A 17,924-nucleotide genomic window follows, 5' to 3' on the forward strand; every position below is an offset into this window, starting at 1 on the left:
CCTACATGTTAAAGATTCTCTTGCCTAAACATTTTCATGCTGCCATCTTCACTCCACGTGCTGGTCCCAGCTGAAGTGTTCCTTGGATTTCTCTCCTTTTACCTGGTGCTTGACACCAGTGTCTCTAAGCCCAGATATAAATATATTTTTCTGCTAATATCTGAGAAGCTTAAATTTGTCTTGATTTCCAGTTGCCTCAAAGGGTTTCTCCAAATCCAGTCATTTAGTTGGTATTCTTTGAAAGCTGTGTGCCTAACAGTCACTTTACTTCATTTTAAGTATTTTTAGGCACTGGACAACCTTAAAATTGGTTTTATTCTAGCAAAACAGAGTTCAATTCTCTGATAGGAAGCTGGAAACAACAGCAAAAATCAATTCTAAATAACACTTGATAGTGAGACTCTTCCTCAGCTGCATTAAAGCTGTAGTTAGTTTGCAGAGTGCTCTGTTCACCCTTTCAGGGGCTGCCCATAAGATTGGTGAAAGTGTTTGAATGCCCTATATTCTTTTCTTGAGATAAACTTCTCGTTTTTATTTCTTCCGTTTATTTAAGCTTCTTTCCTGCCTTCACCAAAAGCAATCCAGCACTAGCAGCAGGGAATTCCTGTATCAAACATGGCTTTGGCTGAATCCCCCATTTCTGAGCATCTTTGAATTTGTATTACCTTTATATAGGTGTATCTTCCATACATATGTGCATGTATATATTTGTGTCTCTGTATATATATATACATGCATTTATATGCACAGATTTGTCCCTTTCTATATATCACATGTATTACTTTACATACTGACTACGTATTAATCATGTTTGACTAATAATTTCCAGTTTAAGAGAGCTCACAGACAGCATCTAATATATGGTAATAAGACAGTTGACGGGCTTGGCATTCAGGTTGCTTCCATAACCTATATCCTCCTCAGTTCTGTCTTTCTCTAAATTTACAGACGTTTGTCAGACCTGCTGGGTAACTCGCTTCTTCCAAAGGATTTCCTTAATGAGTTTGCCAGAGTAGTTTCCCATTTCCTTTTTTTCTGAGGCTTTATGAGATGACCGATTGCAGGACACGGACTTTTGTAGTTCTAACATGCTTTTCAGTAGTCCAAACCCTGTAATTATGACTAGTGGAAAGAAACAGAGCCTGGAAAGAAACAACAGCCTACTCGGCTGGTCAGCTTACCTCCAGGAGGCCCTCAGTTCTGCTGAGGACCTTTTGAACCATGCTCCAAGGGAGGCAGGACGTGGACAGGCTGAACAGCACTCCTTGGCTCCTGTGCTCAGAGTAATCCCTGATGTTTTGCAGCCCGAGCTATCATCTTAAATCAGTGGCTGCTGAATAAAAGTATTCAGTTATGTAAAACCTGAAATACGGATGCCTAATCCCCGTTTTATTTCTTTGCGTTTCTGGTTTGGGATACATCTCTGTGGTATTTCATAACCGTCGGGTTTTCTTCTGAGGATGTTTTTGAGTGTTTAATAGCCTGATTGATCCAATCCCGATCCATGCCCAAAAGAGGAAGAGAGGTCAGTGGAGAGATTTGCTCCTGCATCAAACTGTATAAAAGTGAAGTAAATACTGTTTTTGTTGAGTAATCATGACTCTGGTTATGTAACGTTTTTTTCCCTTTAAGGTGGCTTGGTACTCAGAGCAGTCAAAGGCAACATATGAAAGCTCACAAACAGGCAATACGCTGACTCTTTGTGGAGGCTGAGCTGGCTTTTCTGCATGCTTTAATTGATTTTTAGTTTTATTTAGCCTCAGCTGTGAGGGCGTGCAGCCAAGAGGCTGTGCAGACTCAGGGTAGAAATTTACTCCCATAGACTTAGACAGAGGTTTAAAATACATGCGCAGGAGAGGGTGCACAGCTCAGAGGCGCTTTGGCAGCAGCGTACTAAGCTGCAATGAAGACTTTTGGAAGAAGGGACGGACTGGCCAGCTGGAAATTTAGGCTTTGCTGAACAGCTAGCATTTCTCCAGGATCATATCCCTGTTAGGAAGAGGCACATCCTCCACCTTCAGAGGCATGAGCATCACCATTCTCTCTTGCAGGAGTAACACCCACCCCACACACCCCAAAAAGACAGGTTCTGCACAAAATACTCCACTGATGACAGAGCCTTGATCCCAATCCGGAATGGACACAGCCTATGTGAATGTTTTGCACAGGCCGAGTAAAGTGCTGAACGGCCATTGCTACAGATGAACTTAGTCACTACGATCCATTTAATCCTTGGCAGATCTGCTGTGCTGTCAACAAAGGAGCAATTAATGCCAATTATGATGAGTTTGTGATGTTGGTAGCTCTGTAGTCCTTGCCTGAGGTCTGCCAAGCTCGTTTCAAAAAAGGCACCAGTCATCAGATAATGATTATCAGTTACTGCTGCTGGTGCTAGCAACATGCTGGGAACTTCCTCAGCTGCAGCTCTGAGCAGTCTCTGATTTTGGGTAGGGTTCGTTAGCAGTTACGCCTGCCTGCTGCAGGGCTTTGGAGCAGGCAGCAGTGGGTCCTCTGTGGTCAATGCACACTGTGGAAGTGGAAGGCTCCGTGATTTCTCTAGGTCCCTGACCTGTCCCGTTTGTTTGGTGAGTCACTTTTGTCTTCTCAAGCCATTCCTCTGCCAGTCCTAGCCACTTCTGTGATCTTCTTGGATGGCTTTTAGGAGAGCTAATTCTCACCTTCCTACAGAGTTGTTGCCAGCTGATGGCATAGTCTCTGCTTGAAAGATGTAGTTCAAATATCCATAGGTGACCCGTGTCAAAGATCGCAGATCGATTCCAGCTTTCAGATGTTGGGAGGCTGCTTCCAATTTCATAGAAGAAGCTCTCTTTTGGAAATACAGCTAAAAGCTTGAGGACTTGACAGGACATAGAATAAATGAGATAGGCAGGCATTCCTGAATTCTCTTAAGGAGGGACCTTTTTCTTTAATAAAGTCGTGTTTGGAGGGAAAAAACAATTTTTTAATGAAGGGAAGAAGTCCTGCATTAGAACACAAGGCTTAGTGCATCACTGAGTAATGTAGCCTCTTTCAGTGAATGAAGATAGGTGATGCAAATAACTATTTTAGAGCCAGAAAGAGGAAAGATCTTAAATATAAAACTACACTGGTTGGCTTTACTATTGTCCTTATGCTGCTATTGCAGCTGCTCTGATCAGCAGCTCCTACCTCAAGCTATATTATGCTGAAGAGTAATGAGAATTTTGGGCCAGTTTGGGAATCTTTTGACAGGTAGGTATAGGAACAGCAAGTTTGAGACCCATGTCATTTCCTCAAGCTCTGTCAGAGGCACTGAGGGAACAGAGAAGGAAATATTTTACCCGATGTTGGTGGTTCTGATAGAAAATAGTATCTTTCTGAACACTTAACAGATGTGTTAAGAGTTGTATTAAGTTGGTTCTTCAACTGCTCTCACTCCCCTGGAGTTACCCTGCGGCTGCACATCTAGTCTTAGGGCTCCTTTACTTTGGTGGCAGCCAGGGTTCAGTTTGGGAATAGATGTGGTTGTAAACTGTAAGTATAAACACGCACATGTGGCCACTGGATGTCACCATTCCTTCATACAAATAAGGTCAGTTCCAGCATTTTTGGCATTTTAAAATTTTCCCATTTGTCATGGCTACTGAGAAAGTTAGAGAAGGAAGGCTGCAGATTCTTGCTTTGTCTTCAAAAGCAGCACCAAAGGCTTTGTATCTTTAAAGCACCACGTCAGCCTTCAAGATAAGAGAAGGAAGGTACGTCTTACTGTGTCTGATAAGAGTTTGAAGTATGTGTTGGTTGTAGCTTTAAGAAGTAAAAGCTTTTTTCTTTATTTTTCTATTGAGGGCAAAACCAGCATGACTTTGAACCTTTTATGTTGTCTAAACGTAACCAGGGTGAAGGGCGTATCTTACCTAACGCTGACACTCTGGCGTTTAAGTAATGCACTCTGAAAGAAGGCTTAATCCTCGTGAGATGCTAAAATCAGTTTTCTGGCTTCCAAAATCCAAGTTAAATCCTTCAGTGCTTTCTGGCAGAACTCTTGTGTGGCTGCCATCCTGACGTTGACAGCCCACACGCGTAGCACATACCTTCCCAACACCGGTGGAGTTGTTTCATACCATAAAGAAAACAGGATCCATCTGAGTAAAATGAAGGCTTATTAACCTTGTAGAGTCCCAATAGTGATAATTTCAGTAAGAAGTGCGTTCTTGAGGCATATTCCTTAACTTTAATTGACCATACGGAGGCCAGCTAACTCAGGGAAATGGGTTGAGATTTAAACAACAACAAAGAAAAACCACCACCTGCAAACCTCGCAATTTCCTCTACCCTGTTACTGACATGACAGATAAAAACTGAAAGTATTCACCGCTCTTTCCAGATGCTGACCAGTAAGTTTGGTCACCCTAGAAGAAAAAACAACCAGAATAATTTTGTGGCCTTTTTATCATATTACTTGTGATACCTGGAAAAAAAAAAACAATCAAAAGCTGACAGAAACCACTCAGGATTAATCAGAGGTTTGTTGAGAAGGGCTATTTGTCCTTTTCCTGCAAGGGACAATCCAAAAGAGTGAATCCTTTAAACCACTGGCTAATGGTTTACATTTGCCATACTGAGCCTCAACTGCATGGTGCTTAGAGCAGGTTTGCTTGTGTGGACTGAAGGCCAGGAGAGCTTTAAAATTGGGGTTTGTGACCTCCGTGCTGCCTTTTCCATGTCAGTAATGTTTTTACTTTCACTGGGTCTTCAACCTTGCAGTGTTTAACGTTCACGTGCTGGAGCCTGTACTTGCAGCCTGTTTAATCTCTGATTTCTGACACAACAAAAAAATAAGCTGCAAGAATGCTTTGGCTCCCGTGCCCTGCTCGTGCCTCTCACTGTGGCACAGTCTGTAATGGTATTTATTTCTGTGAAGTGTTTCCAAAGTGAAATAGCGCTTGAATTATTGGTTCTTGAGGGATGCATGCTGGTTCAGTGACAAGGCCGTGGTTATTTTGCTCTGGCTCCTTTAGGTGTTTAGAAGCGCAGTGTGTGGCAGCTGAGACTTCGCCTGCCAAGTGACAACAAGCAGCTTCTAACATTTGGGGCAATTGACCAGAAATGAGTTGCAGGGCTAAAGTCAAAATCCTAATGAAATGCATTGATCCTGTGTTTCGGGATCTGGCTCCCTGCCCACCCCTTTTTTCTTTGTAAAGCGTAGATGGTAATGACCTGAGCAGCAAGCACAGGAAAACACGGATGCACTTAAACATTTGAGCTGTGGAAGAAGGCTAATCATCTATTCAATCCCAACATCTGTAAGGAAGAGTGGGTTATTTAATGATGTTTCATAATAGATTTTTGCCACTTATACTACTCCTGATCCATCTAGGCTCCGTAGAGGTGTTTCGGATGTGCTCCTGATGGTTAGGTTACCTTGGCTGGTGCCCAACCCAGCAATTTCAAAACATTAACATGGAAACAAGTCATCTGTGGAATACTCGGTGAGGTCTGAAGAAGGCTTGCTGTAATGGAAAGATAAGCCTCGATCCTTTCTCCTGATCCCGAAGCAGTTGCCCTCATTTGGCAAGCTCTTTGAGCTCACCCCGTTTCCTGGTGTAATACATCTGGGTCACTGGAAAAATATGTGTTGAGGAGGAATGCATGAGGTAGGCACACCAGGTTACATCATCCTCGGGGCTTGTCAGGCCACGACTGCTTTCTAGCTCATACTGAACCTTGTCTGGGGGAACCCAGGTAATCTGGATGTTATTTTCGTCCATATCATGCTCACGGAGAAGGGTGATAGTTCTTGAGAACTCTTGAAAACTGTACTCTAAGTGTTTATCGGAGTGGTACCAGGTGACATCAGGAGGAGGTAGGTCAGAACACTTGAATCATCTTTAATTCATGAAAGCAGCTATTTAGGGCTCTTCTGAAGTGTCAGTTCCTTCTTACAGAGCCAGCAGCAGAAGGCTGGCCTTTATAGTTGTATATGAAAGCTCTGGGTCCATCAGATATATGGATCTAGACAATTTGTCCGTTGGCTGGGGGAAAGGTGTTCATGTGCCATCACACGTTGTAGGTGATAAGATGATAGATATTTACACAGGAACACCATGCAAAGCCCATGCAGTTTGTTCAAGTGCTGTGCTTGGCATCAAAACTCTCAGGGGCTGGTGGGTGCAAGATCTCCACATCTGCGATGGAGGTGTCCTCATCTCTTTGTGCATGTCACGTCACGCCATTGAATTAGTCTTTATTTCCCAAAGAATACAAAATGAAAATCAAAACGGAGAAGAGAAGTGAAACATGGTATGAACTAAATAGAGTTCTCTTATTTCTTGAAACTCACTGCTATGAAGTAGTGTAGAAAGAGTTTAATAATCGTATGTATTAGTTTTATGTCTCATTTTCCTTGTATTGTGAGAGGATAATGAAATCACTATAACTCCATTTTTACTCGTTTTTTTGGTCTAATGTCTCGTAAGTCTTTTTTGATACGTGGAACATGAATTCTTTGAAAGAAATTAATCAACCTTAGTAACAGAGTGCTTTGCACATTGACTTGTTACCAGTACAGCTGCAGCGCTCTCTGAGAGGCAATCATTCATCAGGTTTTATCTACACTGAATCAAACGTTCTCATTTTCAGGAGACTGTTTGCTCTCTTGGTATATGGGCTGCCTTACCAGGCATAAGTTCACTTGATTTTTCAGGCCGTATATTTTATTATAACTAACGCCTTGAAAATTCTGACCTGAGTGCAGGGGGTGGTGCTGGATTTCAGTTGGCTTGAAGGGAAAGAATTGTTTCTGCAGAAGAGAAAGTGTGAAAATTTCAGAAAGAGCAGTCACGAGCTAGTAGTCCTTGGCATTCACGTAGTGCCAGTGCTGTTACCAGTTATTTAAGCATTGGTGCTTAAAGAAGAGCATCTTGTAAGGAAGAGTGATGCAGGCAGGTCCTTGCGAGGTGACTTGGCCTGTTAGGAGCTACTGGCAAGAGCTACTGAGATGTCCTGGAAGTACAAGCACGTGTTGTCAAATAACAATGAACGCAGATCTTGCAAACGATGCAGAAGCCAGCAGCTGTTCACACATCAGGCACTGGAGGTGTTGGTGTGTGTGTTACTACATGCCATTCATATACCCAGTGGAGGTGGCTGCTGCTTGCCCAGGCAGGATCGGGACAGCTAAGGCGCACGGAAAGCTGTGAGAGTAACACCACACCGCGCTCTGAGTGACTAATTAAGTCCCAGTAACATCATTAAATTGCAGCTCAATGAGGCTTGTTTTCAAGTCGGGAAGCATTACGACACACAGGCAGTGGGCCTGCTGACGGGGGGCTCCAGCTGAAGACCTGGGAGCTCCATGTTGTCCCCATCCGTGACGTGTCTCTCTGGATCCCCTTGCCTGTAGAAAGACCCAGTTCTTAATGCAGCAAGTGCAGGAGAGGTTACTTCTGCTCAACTCACCCAGCTTGCAAAAATACTTCTTCAGGTTGATATAATTAATGTTGGGGGGAGGAGGGTATAATTAAATCTATTTGCAGTCCTGATGCTTTGCACAGAAGACTGCATTAAAATATCAGAAGTCTTTTTAAGACCTGTTTTACCACTGAAATGATCTCTTCCACAATTAGGTACTATGTGATTATAGCTCTGTGTCATTTAATTCCTCTTTGTTCCTGCTTTCCTTTGCTAACATATTCTGTAACAAAGTACTTTATTATAAAGCTGCCTCTGTTGTTCCTTGGGATTGAATTCACACAGACCTCTAACCTGATTCCAGATAATAAAAATGATTCTTGAATCTTTCTATCTCATGTTTCTATCTTGTTCTGTTTTACCTGCAATGTGTTTGTAAGCTTAAGCTGGACAAAACTGGGGCTTTGAAACGCTTGTAAGCAGAAGGGTTAGGAATATTAACATTGGGTTGCTGTCTGTGGATAGGTAATATTAATGGCAAGTAATTACTAACCTCTTAGCAGTTCAGTAAAAGTAAAGTAACATTTCTAAAAGAGGGTTTTAAAACTTTTTTTTTTTTTTTTATAAAAAGTGTAGTTGTGGGGTGTGATTTGGGGAATTCCAAGTTTGCACTTCTTGGGTTTTGACGAGGAAGGGACTAATGGGTTGGTTAGCCTGCTTTTTATAATGAGGAAAGTATTTCAAGGTGATATCCCCTAATGAAAATATTGAGTGGGCAGAACATTTATCTCTTTGTCCTCGTTTATAATCAGAAAATGCCTTATGGTAGAGACCACACTCATTAATGTGACCTTAAATATAAATTTGACTTGGGTATTAGAGCGCAGGTCCTAAGCCTAGAGGAAGAACAGTTTGGTGGCAGCTCACACGCCCACTAAAGATGTACTTAGAAGGTCCACGGGTTTCTCAACCTGTCAGTTTTTCTGAGTGCTTTTATTGTGCTTCATGCTTCAAAACTATTATTGATTTTTCTTTTTCTCTTCTCTTCTTTTTCAGAAAGATGAGGTGTACCTCAACTTGGTGCTGGACTATGTTCCTGAAACAGTATACAGAGTTGCCAGACATTATAGTCGGGCCAAACAGACACTCCCTATGATTTATGTCAAGGTAGGTAACGAATAGCTGTGGTTAGATGAAGAAGTATATTATAGGAACAGACTCTCTGGATACCTCTCTTCTCACATAATTAGTTTTCTGAGATTTTTAGAAGCACATACATCTTCAGGCAAGGAAAAAAAAAAGATCAGAACAATTCATGCTATGGAAAAGGAAGAACAGGAACAAAAGGCTTAAGTTTCATCAGTTGATTTCTCCCTTTCCAGACATCTCAGAAAGGGCTGGGGAGAGGCCAGGGAGTGAGGGGTGTTTTGTTTTCAAGCACTTTAGAGACTGACACCAGCCAGGTAACCAGCTTCGGCATCCTGAGATGATGATGAAGACAAAATAGAACAAAGGTCAAGAATTCAAAGAGGATATCGGGAAGAATAGTGTTCTATTAACTGTTACCTTCCCCTTTTCCTGGCATATGAGTAAGACGACACGTGTTTCTGAGGGATTGAAAGGTGCATTTTTGTCTCTTTCCCTGCACTTGGAACTCATTGTCTTCACCACTCAGCTTGAAGAGCTACGTGGGGCAAGATGTTTGTATGCAAATTGTAGCCTCAAAACCGCACTTGAGCTGCCTGCATCTTTCATTGTCTTCTACAAAGTGGCTTGCAATGAATAAAATTATTTTTTTTGTCAAGTATGGGACACATCTGGGTCTCGTAATTCTATTTCGTATATTGTGGTGACCACAGTCCACATGCTGATGAATGATCATGTTGCTAACTTTGTATCGGCTTGTTAACATGACATCCAGATAACACTAAATGGAAGTTAGCAACAAACGTTCCTGGCTTGCATTGACTTCTCCAGGCTCGTCTTTAAATACGTAATGCTTAACATTAGGGTGGGCTAAATAATAAGTTTTAATTCGATTGCAAGAGGATTCAAGTTGCAAAAAGTCATTTTTCTGATAACAAAGTGTGCCATAACTACATGTGAAGAAATTGTAAGTTGCATGCTTTGGCAGTAGCGTGTTCTGTTGCCTGTTTTTAAGAAGCACAGCATCTTCTCATTCAGCAACAAGAATTCCTGCTGCAAGGTCACTCCTGTGTTGGGCCTGTTGGTGGAACATGCCCTCAGGTTATATGCTTCCCAAAGCTTGTTAGCTTAGCTTTTGATTATTTATATATTTTTGTGCTAATTCCTGTTCATTATGAGGACTATGGGGGAAAAAAAGTTGTATTTTTTGAGAGAAAACTCTGCTTCAGCTGTTTCATCTTGCTGGATATTTGGGACTTCCCATTCCAGGTAGAACAGCCAGCAAGACTGTTCTTGCCTTGTTTTTCTGACAAAGCAAGCCTTTGTCATAATCTCGTGTTTTAAAAGAGATCGCATGGCTTTGATGCCATTAAAGCTTTGGCAATTGGAAGATACATGGGTAACACAAAGGTCAGGTCATGCCTATTTGATAAACTTCTCTTGCCTGGATAACAAAGAAGCTGCTAAGGAACTGCAGGGATTTTTTTTAGTAGTCTTTTTATTAAATTTTATTTGTAACCTCCAACAGTCGGTAGGAAATTCGTGGAAATTTTGGGTTTGCCATGTTGAGATGGAAGGCATGCTTTATGAATTCCACATGCGTTGACTTGACTCCTCAATTTAGAGCAATCTGCTGGATGATTTTGCAATACACTTGCACAATAAAAACTTGACGCGTCTAGAACAGTCAATTCAGAAAACGTTTGTTTGCTTTTCTTTGTGCAGAGTTGTGGTTTTGACAAACAAATACGAAAACTAAAACCAGAGCCAGAAGTCAGGCTATTCTTCTGCTCGTACCTTCCCACCAAACAAAAAAAAAAAAGGGGGGGGGGGGGAGAGAGGGAGTGTAAAGACAAAGATAATGGTGAGAGTGAGGCAAACATGGCTTGATACCAATATCAAGTAGTTGCACCTTGTTTTACGGGCTCTTAAAGCTGGCGTGTGGAGAATGTGTGTTTAGAAAAGGAAAATGTGAAGGTGTAACTCCAGTAGTGTCCAGCCTATAGGCTAATTTCGAATTGTTGGCTGCCTGTTGTCAGACTTGTGCCTGGGTTTTCCCATGTCTTTATGACTCCATATGCAGTACAGTCCTAAGTATGTCCAGCAGCTTCTTATTATTTGTAGCCTGATGTGTGTAGCTGCAGCAGCCAGACATTCCTGCATCGTCCAGTTTTGCTATGTGATGTTCAGAACAGTTGTCTTCATGGGCCCTCTCTTTTTGCCCAAATTGAAACAAGCCTGTCCCTTCTCCAAGAAAAAAACTGGGAGATTCATTCCAGTGACAGGTTAAGACACTATCATAAGAATACTTCATTTTTATGAAGAGACTGATCCACAAAGCAAACAAACTTCTTTGTGTGTATGTTTTCTGTGACTACCATCAGTGTTTGTTCTGTGGTTATTTTTAAACGTCGGAAAGCTGGTATAACTTCTTCTTTAGAGTTGTGCTCATTTTCTAAAGAACAAATAAATGAATTTGAACCTCCTTGTTGTTATATGGCAGGAGGTGAAAAGATATGCCAGTTTCTGGACATCCTCGCAGCACTAACATAAATTCAGTAGGGTTGTTTTTTGAGTGAGTCTGTTTTTTATTCTAATAAGACTTTGTGCTGGATGAATTGTTTAGCATGTTCTGGCTGGGAAACCATGCCTTATGCAGTATTTCTCTGTTCCAGTTGTACATGTATCAGCTGTTCCGGAGTTTAGCCTATATCCATTCCTTTGGGATCTGCCACCGGGATATAAAACCACAGAACCTCTTGCTGGACCCTGATACAGCTGTCCTAAAACTCTGCGACTTCGGAAGGTAAGTTTGTCTATGGCCTGAAGCCTGGATGGTTAAACCCATCTCTTTCAAGGAGAAACTAGTGACATTTTGCAAAGAAGCTCTCAGTGTTCCTCAGAAGTTTGTTGTTTGTAGCTTTGGAAGGGAAATTAGTAATACTTTGTTTTATATTTAAAATGATTTCATATTAAAAAATTGAGCTGAAAAATGGTATCAGATGGGAGGGAACTAAAATTAAAGCCTGTTGTTTGTGCAGGTATTCAAAAAATAAAAGTAAAGATGCTGTTGCATAGGGAAAATACCGTGCCATGGAAAAATAACACCAAATAATAGGGCGAAATGTGTTTGTGAAGAAAAAACAGGCAGAACAGCATAGTAACATGAAAGGCTGATGCTACACTTTATGTGTATTAGTCTACCAATCCATTTAGTATTTTAAATACTGTAGAGGAGGGCCAAGATCCACAGTAACGCTTCAGACAGTAGCTCTTAGTATACATCTGTATTCTAGTTTTCCATGACACATTTTTTTCTAGTATATGTTCAAGTGAATCACCTTTACAGTCCAGCCCTCCTCTAGAAAATAAAACTGATACAGAAGTTGTGGAAATCCACGCTGAGACAGGAGATTGATTTCTTCCTGGTAAAGTCTAGTCCTTAGGTTGTGCTGTAGCTTTGCGGACTAAAATAGGTAGGTCATATGTGTGAGAGGTCACCGAAGCTGCTGTTGCTAAATTTGCGTGCCCGTAGCGAGTGGGAATGTCAGATGGTGATTACCCAAGCAGTGCATCGTCACGCCTCGTGGCTTGGGAATCTCCTTCTCAGCTCTACCTCACCAGCATAGGAGCAAGAGAGGAACCATGCTGCAACTTGTAGTAACGATGCATAAAAAAGGTGGTACTTCACTTTGTTAAAAATGTGGAATTGGCAATTATAGTTTCTGCGTAGAAAAGCTGTGGGAAAAACTGAGGCTTTTTAAAACAGGCTAAATAAGTGGTGGGAACACTCCTTCCCTGAAGGCTGAGTGGTGCATCTCAAAAGCTGGATGTTGGATTTAGCTGGCTTGCCACTCAGCTGGGTTTGTTGATACTCAGTTGAATATATCATACGTCTGAAAGGGCTGTTTGGTCTTCCAGATCCTTTCCATCTAATGTGGTACTAATTAAGAAATATGACATGTTCATAGACTCATGAACAAAAAAGTAACACAATCTTGTGTTGCTTCATATTTAGACGTTTCCAAAGGTGCATGCAGTTTTGGGGCAATACTGTAGGCTAGATCTTTTGTGGCAGTGTAAATGAAAACTTTACATGTTAATCTCAGACTAACACATGCCCACACTGGCAAAGTTTTGTAGTTGTTTGTGTTTTTTTTACCTTTTCATACTCCTTTAGCCTCATGCCATACTCCCTTAAACAGCAAAGAGCTAGAATATTCTGTTCAAGTTAAAAAAAAAAAAAAAAAAAAAAAAAAAGGAAAAAAAGTACTCAGTTTTGGTGAGTACCCAGGCCTTTTGAACCTTAAAAGGTAACTACATTTGACTGAGCTCTATTCTGTCCTCTTCCACTTGGTAAACAAACCTCTGCACCCTGCAAAACATACTGACAACTGCCAGCCAAAAATCTGACCCTATTTATCCTCCAGATTGCAGTCAGAATTTCCTTTGCTTTGTCCACTATAAGGTAGCTGCTTGATGGATTGAGCTGATTTCACAGTAAATTGAGTCTGTGGCTTGTGTCAGCTTAGAAGAATGCAGTACTTTAGCATTTAGGAATTGGGGGTGGTGAAGAGTGCTGAAGCTTAACACTGCTCTGTGTTGAAATATTGTAAAACTTCTCATTACTAAAAGATTATTGTTTTGTTTCCCCTTCAGTGCAAAACAGCTGGTTCGTGGAGAACCTAATGTCTCATACATCTGCTCTCGGTACTACAGGGCACCAGAGTTGATCTTTGGAGCCACCGATTATACCTCCAGTATAGGTAAGTATGTGTATTTTGTTGAAATCTATACCAGCTGCACCTGGTTTTATTCTGTAGGTAAGTGTAAAGGCTTGCAAGAGGCAGAATTTTGTTGTCATTGGGCAGATACCACTTATTTACAAAGGACACGCATAGGTGGCTGCTGTGATGTCTATACCTTTTGAGATTTCAGTGTCAATTATACTAGAAAAGGGTGGTGGTTCTGTTTGTAGTTTTTTTTTAGTATACGGGGTGTAATTTGATTGAATAATCTGATTCAAATAAAATATTTTCCAATTCTCCAGGTAATTTTTCTATTTAGTATAAAAGCAGGTATGAAATCTCAAACAAAAACCTCACTTTGATGATGAGTTAAAATAACTATAAAGAAAAACTGTAGAAATACCAACTGTAGCACTGCTTCTGGTATGCTGTGTTTTAGACAGAATAATTCTGTTGCTTGTTTGCTTGGCTTTTAGTGAAGTGTTTTTAATGGCAGAGAAAACATGGTATGATGTTCAGCTTTAAACTCTCTTGAAAGGTTTAATGTACTGTGTACAGCAGCATTTCGGATTCCGTTTATTCTGTTAACTTTTTCTTCCCCATAGTCATTAATTTTGAACATGAAGACAACTTCTTAATACCTGGCCTGTAGCTGCGTCATGGCAACATTGGGGAAACCAAAAAGGTTTTGGCAAAGGGAAATAGCTGGAATAGTCAGGTTTTCACGCAGCAGTCATAGAAGGTTTCTCAAAGTGAGCAGCATCGGGTTGGCTTGTTTTGGGTAGCATCTTCAGTTTTTTATTCAAGGTACTTCCTGTGGCCTTTTTGAAGGCTGTGCTGAAAAGACTGGGATTTGGCTCAAGTTCCCTGTAAAAGTTCAAACTGGTTAAACTCATTGGCTGGCTGGCTCATTTCACATCTTCACTTCTTTGAAAATAGAAGTATTTCCAAAGACTGACTTGCTCTTGTTATTATTTTTTCCCATTAGTTCTTCTCCAATATTGTATTATAGCAACACTCACATATCTCTCCTGGTATAAAAAAGGGGCAGGACCAGAAGTAGACCGAGTAAAATAATGGCACAGTAAAGATAAAGCAGCAGAACTTCTCTGGTGGTTGGGCAAGCCAAAAATGTCAGCCCCAGCCCTGCCCTTCCTGCCCTTGGACACAGCTGGCTCCCGCAGTTTGCTCTTCAATGTGCTGACTCAGCTTCTGTTGACGGGAGGCTTCATTTTGGCTAGATGAACTTTCTGCTGGGGTAGGGAGTTGAATCAACATCACTGTGTAGTCCGATAAGCACCAGAGCCCAGGTAAAAGCAAAGTGGCAGGAGCTCCTGAGTGAGAGGAAGGCAGCTGATCCCAGCTGACATCTTTTTGCCAGCTGAGAGCTCATAGATTGACCCAGCTGTGTTATCAGACTGCACGGAGCCAACTTGTTTCAGAGGATAACTGCATAAAACAAATATTTTAGGTGTCACCAGAAGAGACTGCTTTGTAGATATGTCTGTGAAATGTCTCCTGCGCCAACTGTATAGTGACTTTAATCTTGCAATTTTTTGCAGAAACTTTAAAAGTTGTAGTTTCAATTTTTGTGTTCTTACCTGCCAGTCTCTACAACAATTTTAATAAAAATATCATGATAAAGTGAGGAGTCCATCTCCCACATGCCAAAAGCATCATGGCTTTAAGCCGTTGTGGTTCAGACTTCTCTCATGCCCCCAGAAAACTGTCACCCCAAGCCTCTTCTAAATAAAAGAGATGAAACTTTCACAGAACAGCTTGAAAATGAAGCTCAGCAAATACTTTTCCTTCCTTTCCTTTCCTCCTTCAGCTTCCTTTTCAACAGAATCTTTGCATCTGGGTGCTGAGAAGTAACAAGATGCTTTTGCAAACTTACTTTGCAGTTTCCCAGCACTCTGCAATGTGTTAGGAGTCCTAGGGTTTGAGGTACGTTACTCAGCTTTTTCCAGTGGCAGTAAATGCCATTTTCATCCTTGGCTCTTGCTCGATAGGCAGCAGCCGTCCTTAGTGAGCACTCTCCTTGCTTCGCCGACGTAGGATTAGTCACCCAAGCGGAACCGGCATTCTTTGTGCACCACGCAACAAGCACAGGAAGGTTTCTTTTTGAGAGAGAGGAAAGAACGTTTCATTATCAGTAATTCATCCGTAATTCAAAGCATAGGAAACCCTGAAATGCTTCCTTATTTTGATACTGGATTTTTTAGGTTGTCCACAAGGCATCCAGCTGTTGTCATGAGGCTTTTGTTACTTGATACCCTTACTGCGGGGCTTATGGTTGTAACCTGCTGCAAGGTAGGGATCAGTAGCAGTATTTCTGAGCAAGAAGTACTTAAATTTACGTTGTTTCACTTGTCAAACTACACAAACAAGCAGTGTCGCTGGTGGCCCAAGACTGGCAGCGGAGCCAGAATGCATCGTGACTATTTCATGCCGTTCAGAAGCGTGACCAAGAGTTGCATTATCCTGCCTGGTTCATCCAGGTTGTACACTAACACGTGAATTTGTCGTTGTGACATGGCTAGGTCTTAGATGTAGCAGAAACTGAATGTGGCTCTAGGATCGTGTCTTTTCATCCTAGGAGTTGCAACAGAGCTGTAAACTGGGTCTGATTTCTGAGATCTTAATTATTTCATGAAAGCCCATGATTTAAAGGGGCCTTCTGAATTACAATCTTAAAATAAAGTAAATCAAAGGTAGTGTTTTTCACCTTTCTCTGAGTGTGTTCCAAGTTTTGTTCACTCGGCTATTTTGTAGGAGTTTCCCTTTTCTGCAAACCAAGCCCTTCAGCCGTCCCTTGACAGTTTTGGCTGAAGTTTTCCTCCTCGCAGGTCTGCGTGTGTGGTGCCATTCCCACAGCACATTGCCCACATGCTGCTGGCTGCGCTCGAGCACTTGTCGCCTGGGTGCTGCTGCCGGCTGAAAAACCGTGGGATTGCTGCCCACATTCCCCTCCAATGTCCTGGGACAAACATAGACGGGCGCTGGAGCAGGGACGGACATAGATATCTGTTACTACACGATTCTGGCTTTATAAAAAGAAGCCCTGCTGCTTTTACCCCCAGAACATGCATTTTTGCTAGGTGAGGTGATGGGACAAGGGAGTGCTCATCAGGTTGTGGTGGTGCTTCTGGAGAGCGAGGAGCTGCTAGGCTCCAGCGTGTTTTCTCCGACACGGCGCTGGCAGGAATCGAGAGCATTCCAGCGGCAACATTTATAGCCCCTGGCAGGGAAAGATTGATCTGTATGGCTGTATCGCTGGCTGCTGCTGGGCTGTCCAAAAATAAGCGCCATGAAGTTATTCATTCACTTTCCTAGCAAGCACTAGGGCTGAGGAAGGAAGGGAGTAGTTCATCAGAGCAGAATTCCCTCCGGAGCCACGTGCAGCGGGGCCGTCTCACAGTTCCTTGGGAAGAGCCATCGTGAGGTGTGTCCCAAACCTGTCTCCAGCCAGCAAAAGGGATCTGCCTCTCTGTCTCAGGTGATGACTCCCAGCGCTGAAAATAAGCACGGGTGTTAATTTACTGAACTAGTCTTTCATCTCTGATTCAGTTTCATCTCTTCGGTGCAAAAAACGAGAGACACCGGTGTTGAATTTGTTCCTGATGACTTTCTAAGCATTTCATGTTTCAGCCATACCCTGCATCAGCGAGTCTGATGATGTGTGCTGGCTCGGCGTCCAAAACTTGCACTGACATGGCATGCATGCCCGTAATCCTCAATTTTGCTCTTGTTCTGACATTCCAAAAAGTGTTCCAATTAAGTAGCGATGAAAAGTACTTTGTGCTTTGGCATTTGACTACTAGAAGCTGCTGATTTTACAGCCTCCTAGGGCTACTTTTCTGACTTCATTCCCTGTTAGTTTCTACAGATGGTTGGTTTCCAGAGAAACAACCTTGAGTCACCCCTGAGATGAAGGAAATCCATCAAGATGGATTAAAGGATAGTGGGGTAGAGATGACTAGATGAGGAGAAAAGTGTAGGAAGATGAACGTGTCCCACAGAGTTTCAGATGGAGGAGAGTTCTTAGTTTGAGCCTGCTCTCATTCAGTATGAACTTTTTCTTAAATTAAAAAAAAAAAGTTTGGGGAGCCTAGGGCATGACACAATGAATGCTGCTCATGCAGTGAAGATGGGAGCTGACTTTTCAGCTCGGGAAGGCAGAGTTTGAGATCACAACTTTGAAATTTGTGTATGTGGTAGGCTTTTGCAGCCAGCCTTGGCTAGAAATGGTCACTGTCCACTTGCAGAATTCAAGCTAGTATTTTGCAGGTTGTCATGCTGGATGCTTTGTCTTGAGCTAAAAAGAAATACAGGTTCTTTTACCTGCTCTAGTGCTGGAATGGCATTAAAGAGCAAGGGGAGTATCCAGATCATATTATTAGATAAGTTTATGATCACCTCATAACTGAAGATCAATGAAGTAATAGAAATGTATATTTAATAAAAGCTGTGTCGTACAAGAGGTTATGTGAGTTTTTGAGTGCTTAAATTACCCCAGCTTGTTCAGATAATGGTATTTGTCCATTTCTTTTGGTTTAACCTGACAGCACACAGCCATTCACTCACTCCCCAACCTCTTTGGGATAAGGGGGAGAGAAAGGTAAAAATCCTGGGCTCAGA

General features: G+C 42.0%; 1 protein-coding gene across 2 annotated transcripts in view; it reads left to right on the top strand.

Annotated features, from left to right (window-relative positions):
• The window catches only part of GSK3B (glycogen synthase kinase 3 beta), a 131,111-nt gene that overhangs the window by 72,952 nt on the left and 40,235 nt on the right, over positions 1 to 17,924 (top strand). For both annotated transcript variants that reach the window (XM_027449648.3, XM_027449649.3), the window contains exons 4-6: positions 8,446 to 8,556; positions 11,211 to 11,341; positions 13,195 to 13,301. In XM_027449648.3, the coding sequence (XP_027305449.1) occupies positions 8,446 to 8,556; positions 11,211 to 11,341; positions 13,195 to 13,301 (349 nt within the window). The remainder of the gene's footprint in view (positions 1 to 8,445; positions 8,557 to 11,210; positions 11,342 to 13,194; positions 13,302 to 17,924) is intronic.

This window comes from Anas platyrhynchos, chromosome 1 (genome assembly GCF_047663525.1).
Source record: "Anas platyrhynchos isolate ZD024472 breed Pekin duck chromosome 1, IASCAAS_PekinDuck_T2T, whole genome shotgun sequence".
Classification (NCBI taxonomy): Eukaryota; Metazoa; Chordata; class Aves; order Anseriformes; family Anatidae; genus Anas; species Anas platyrhynchos.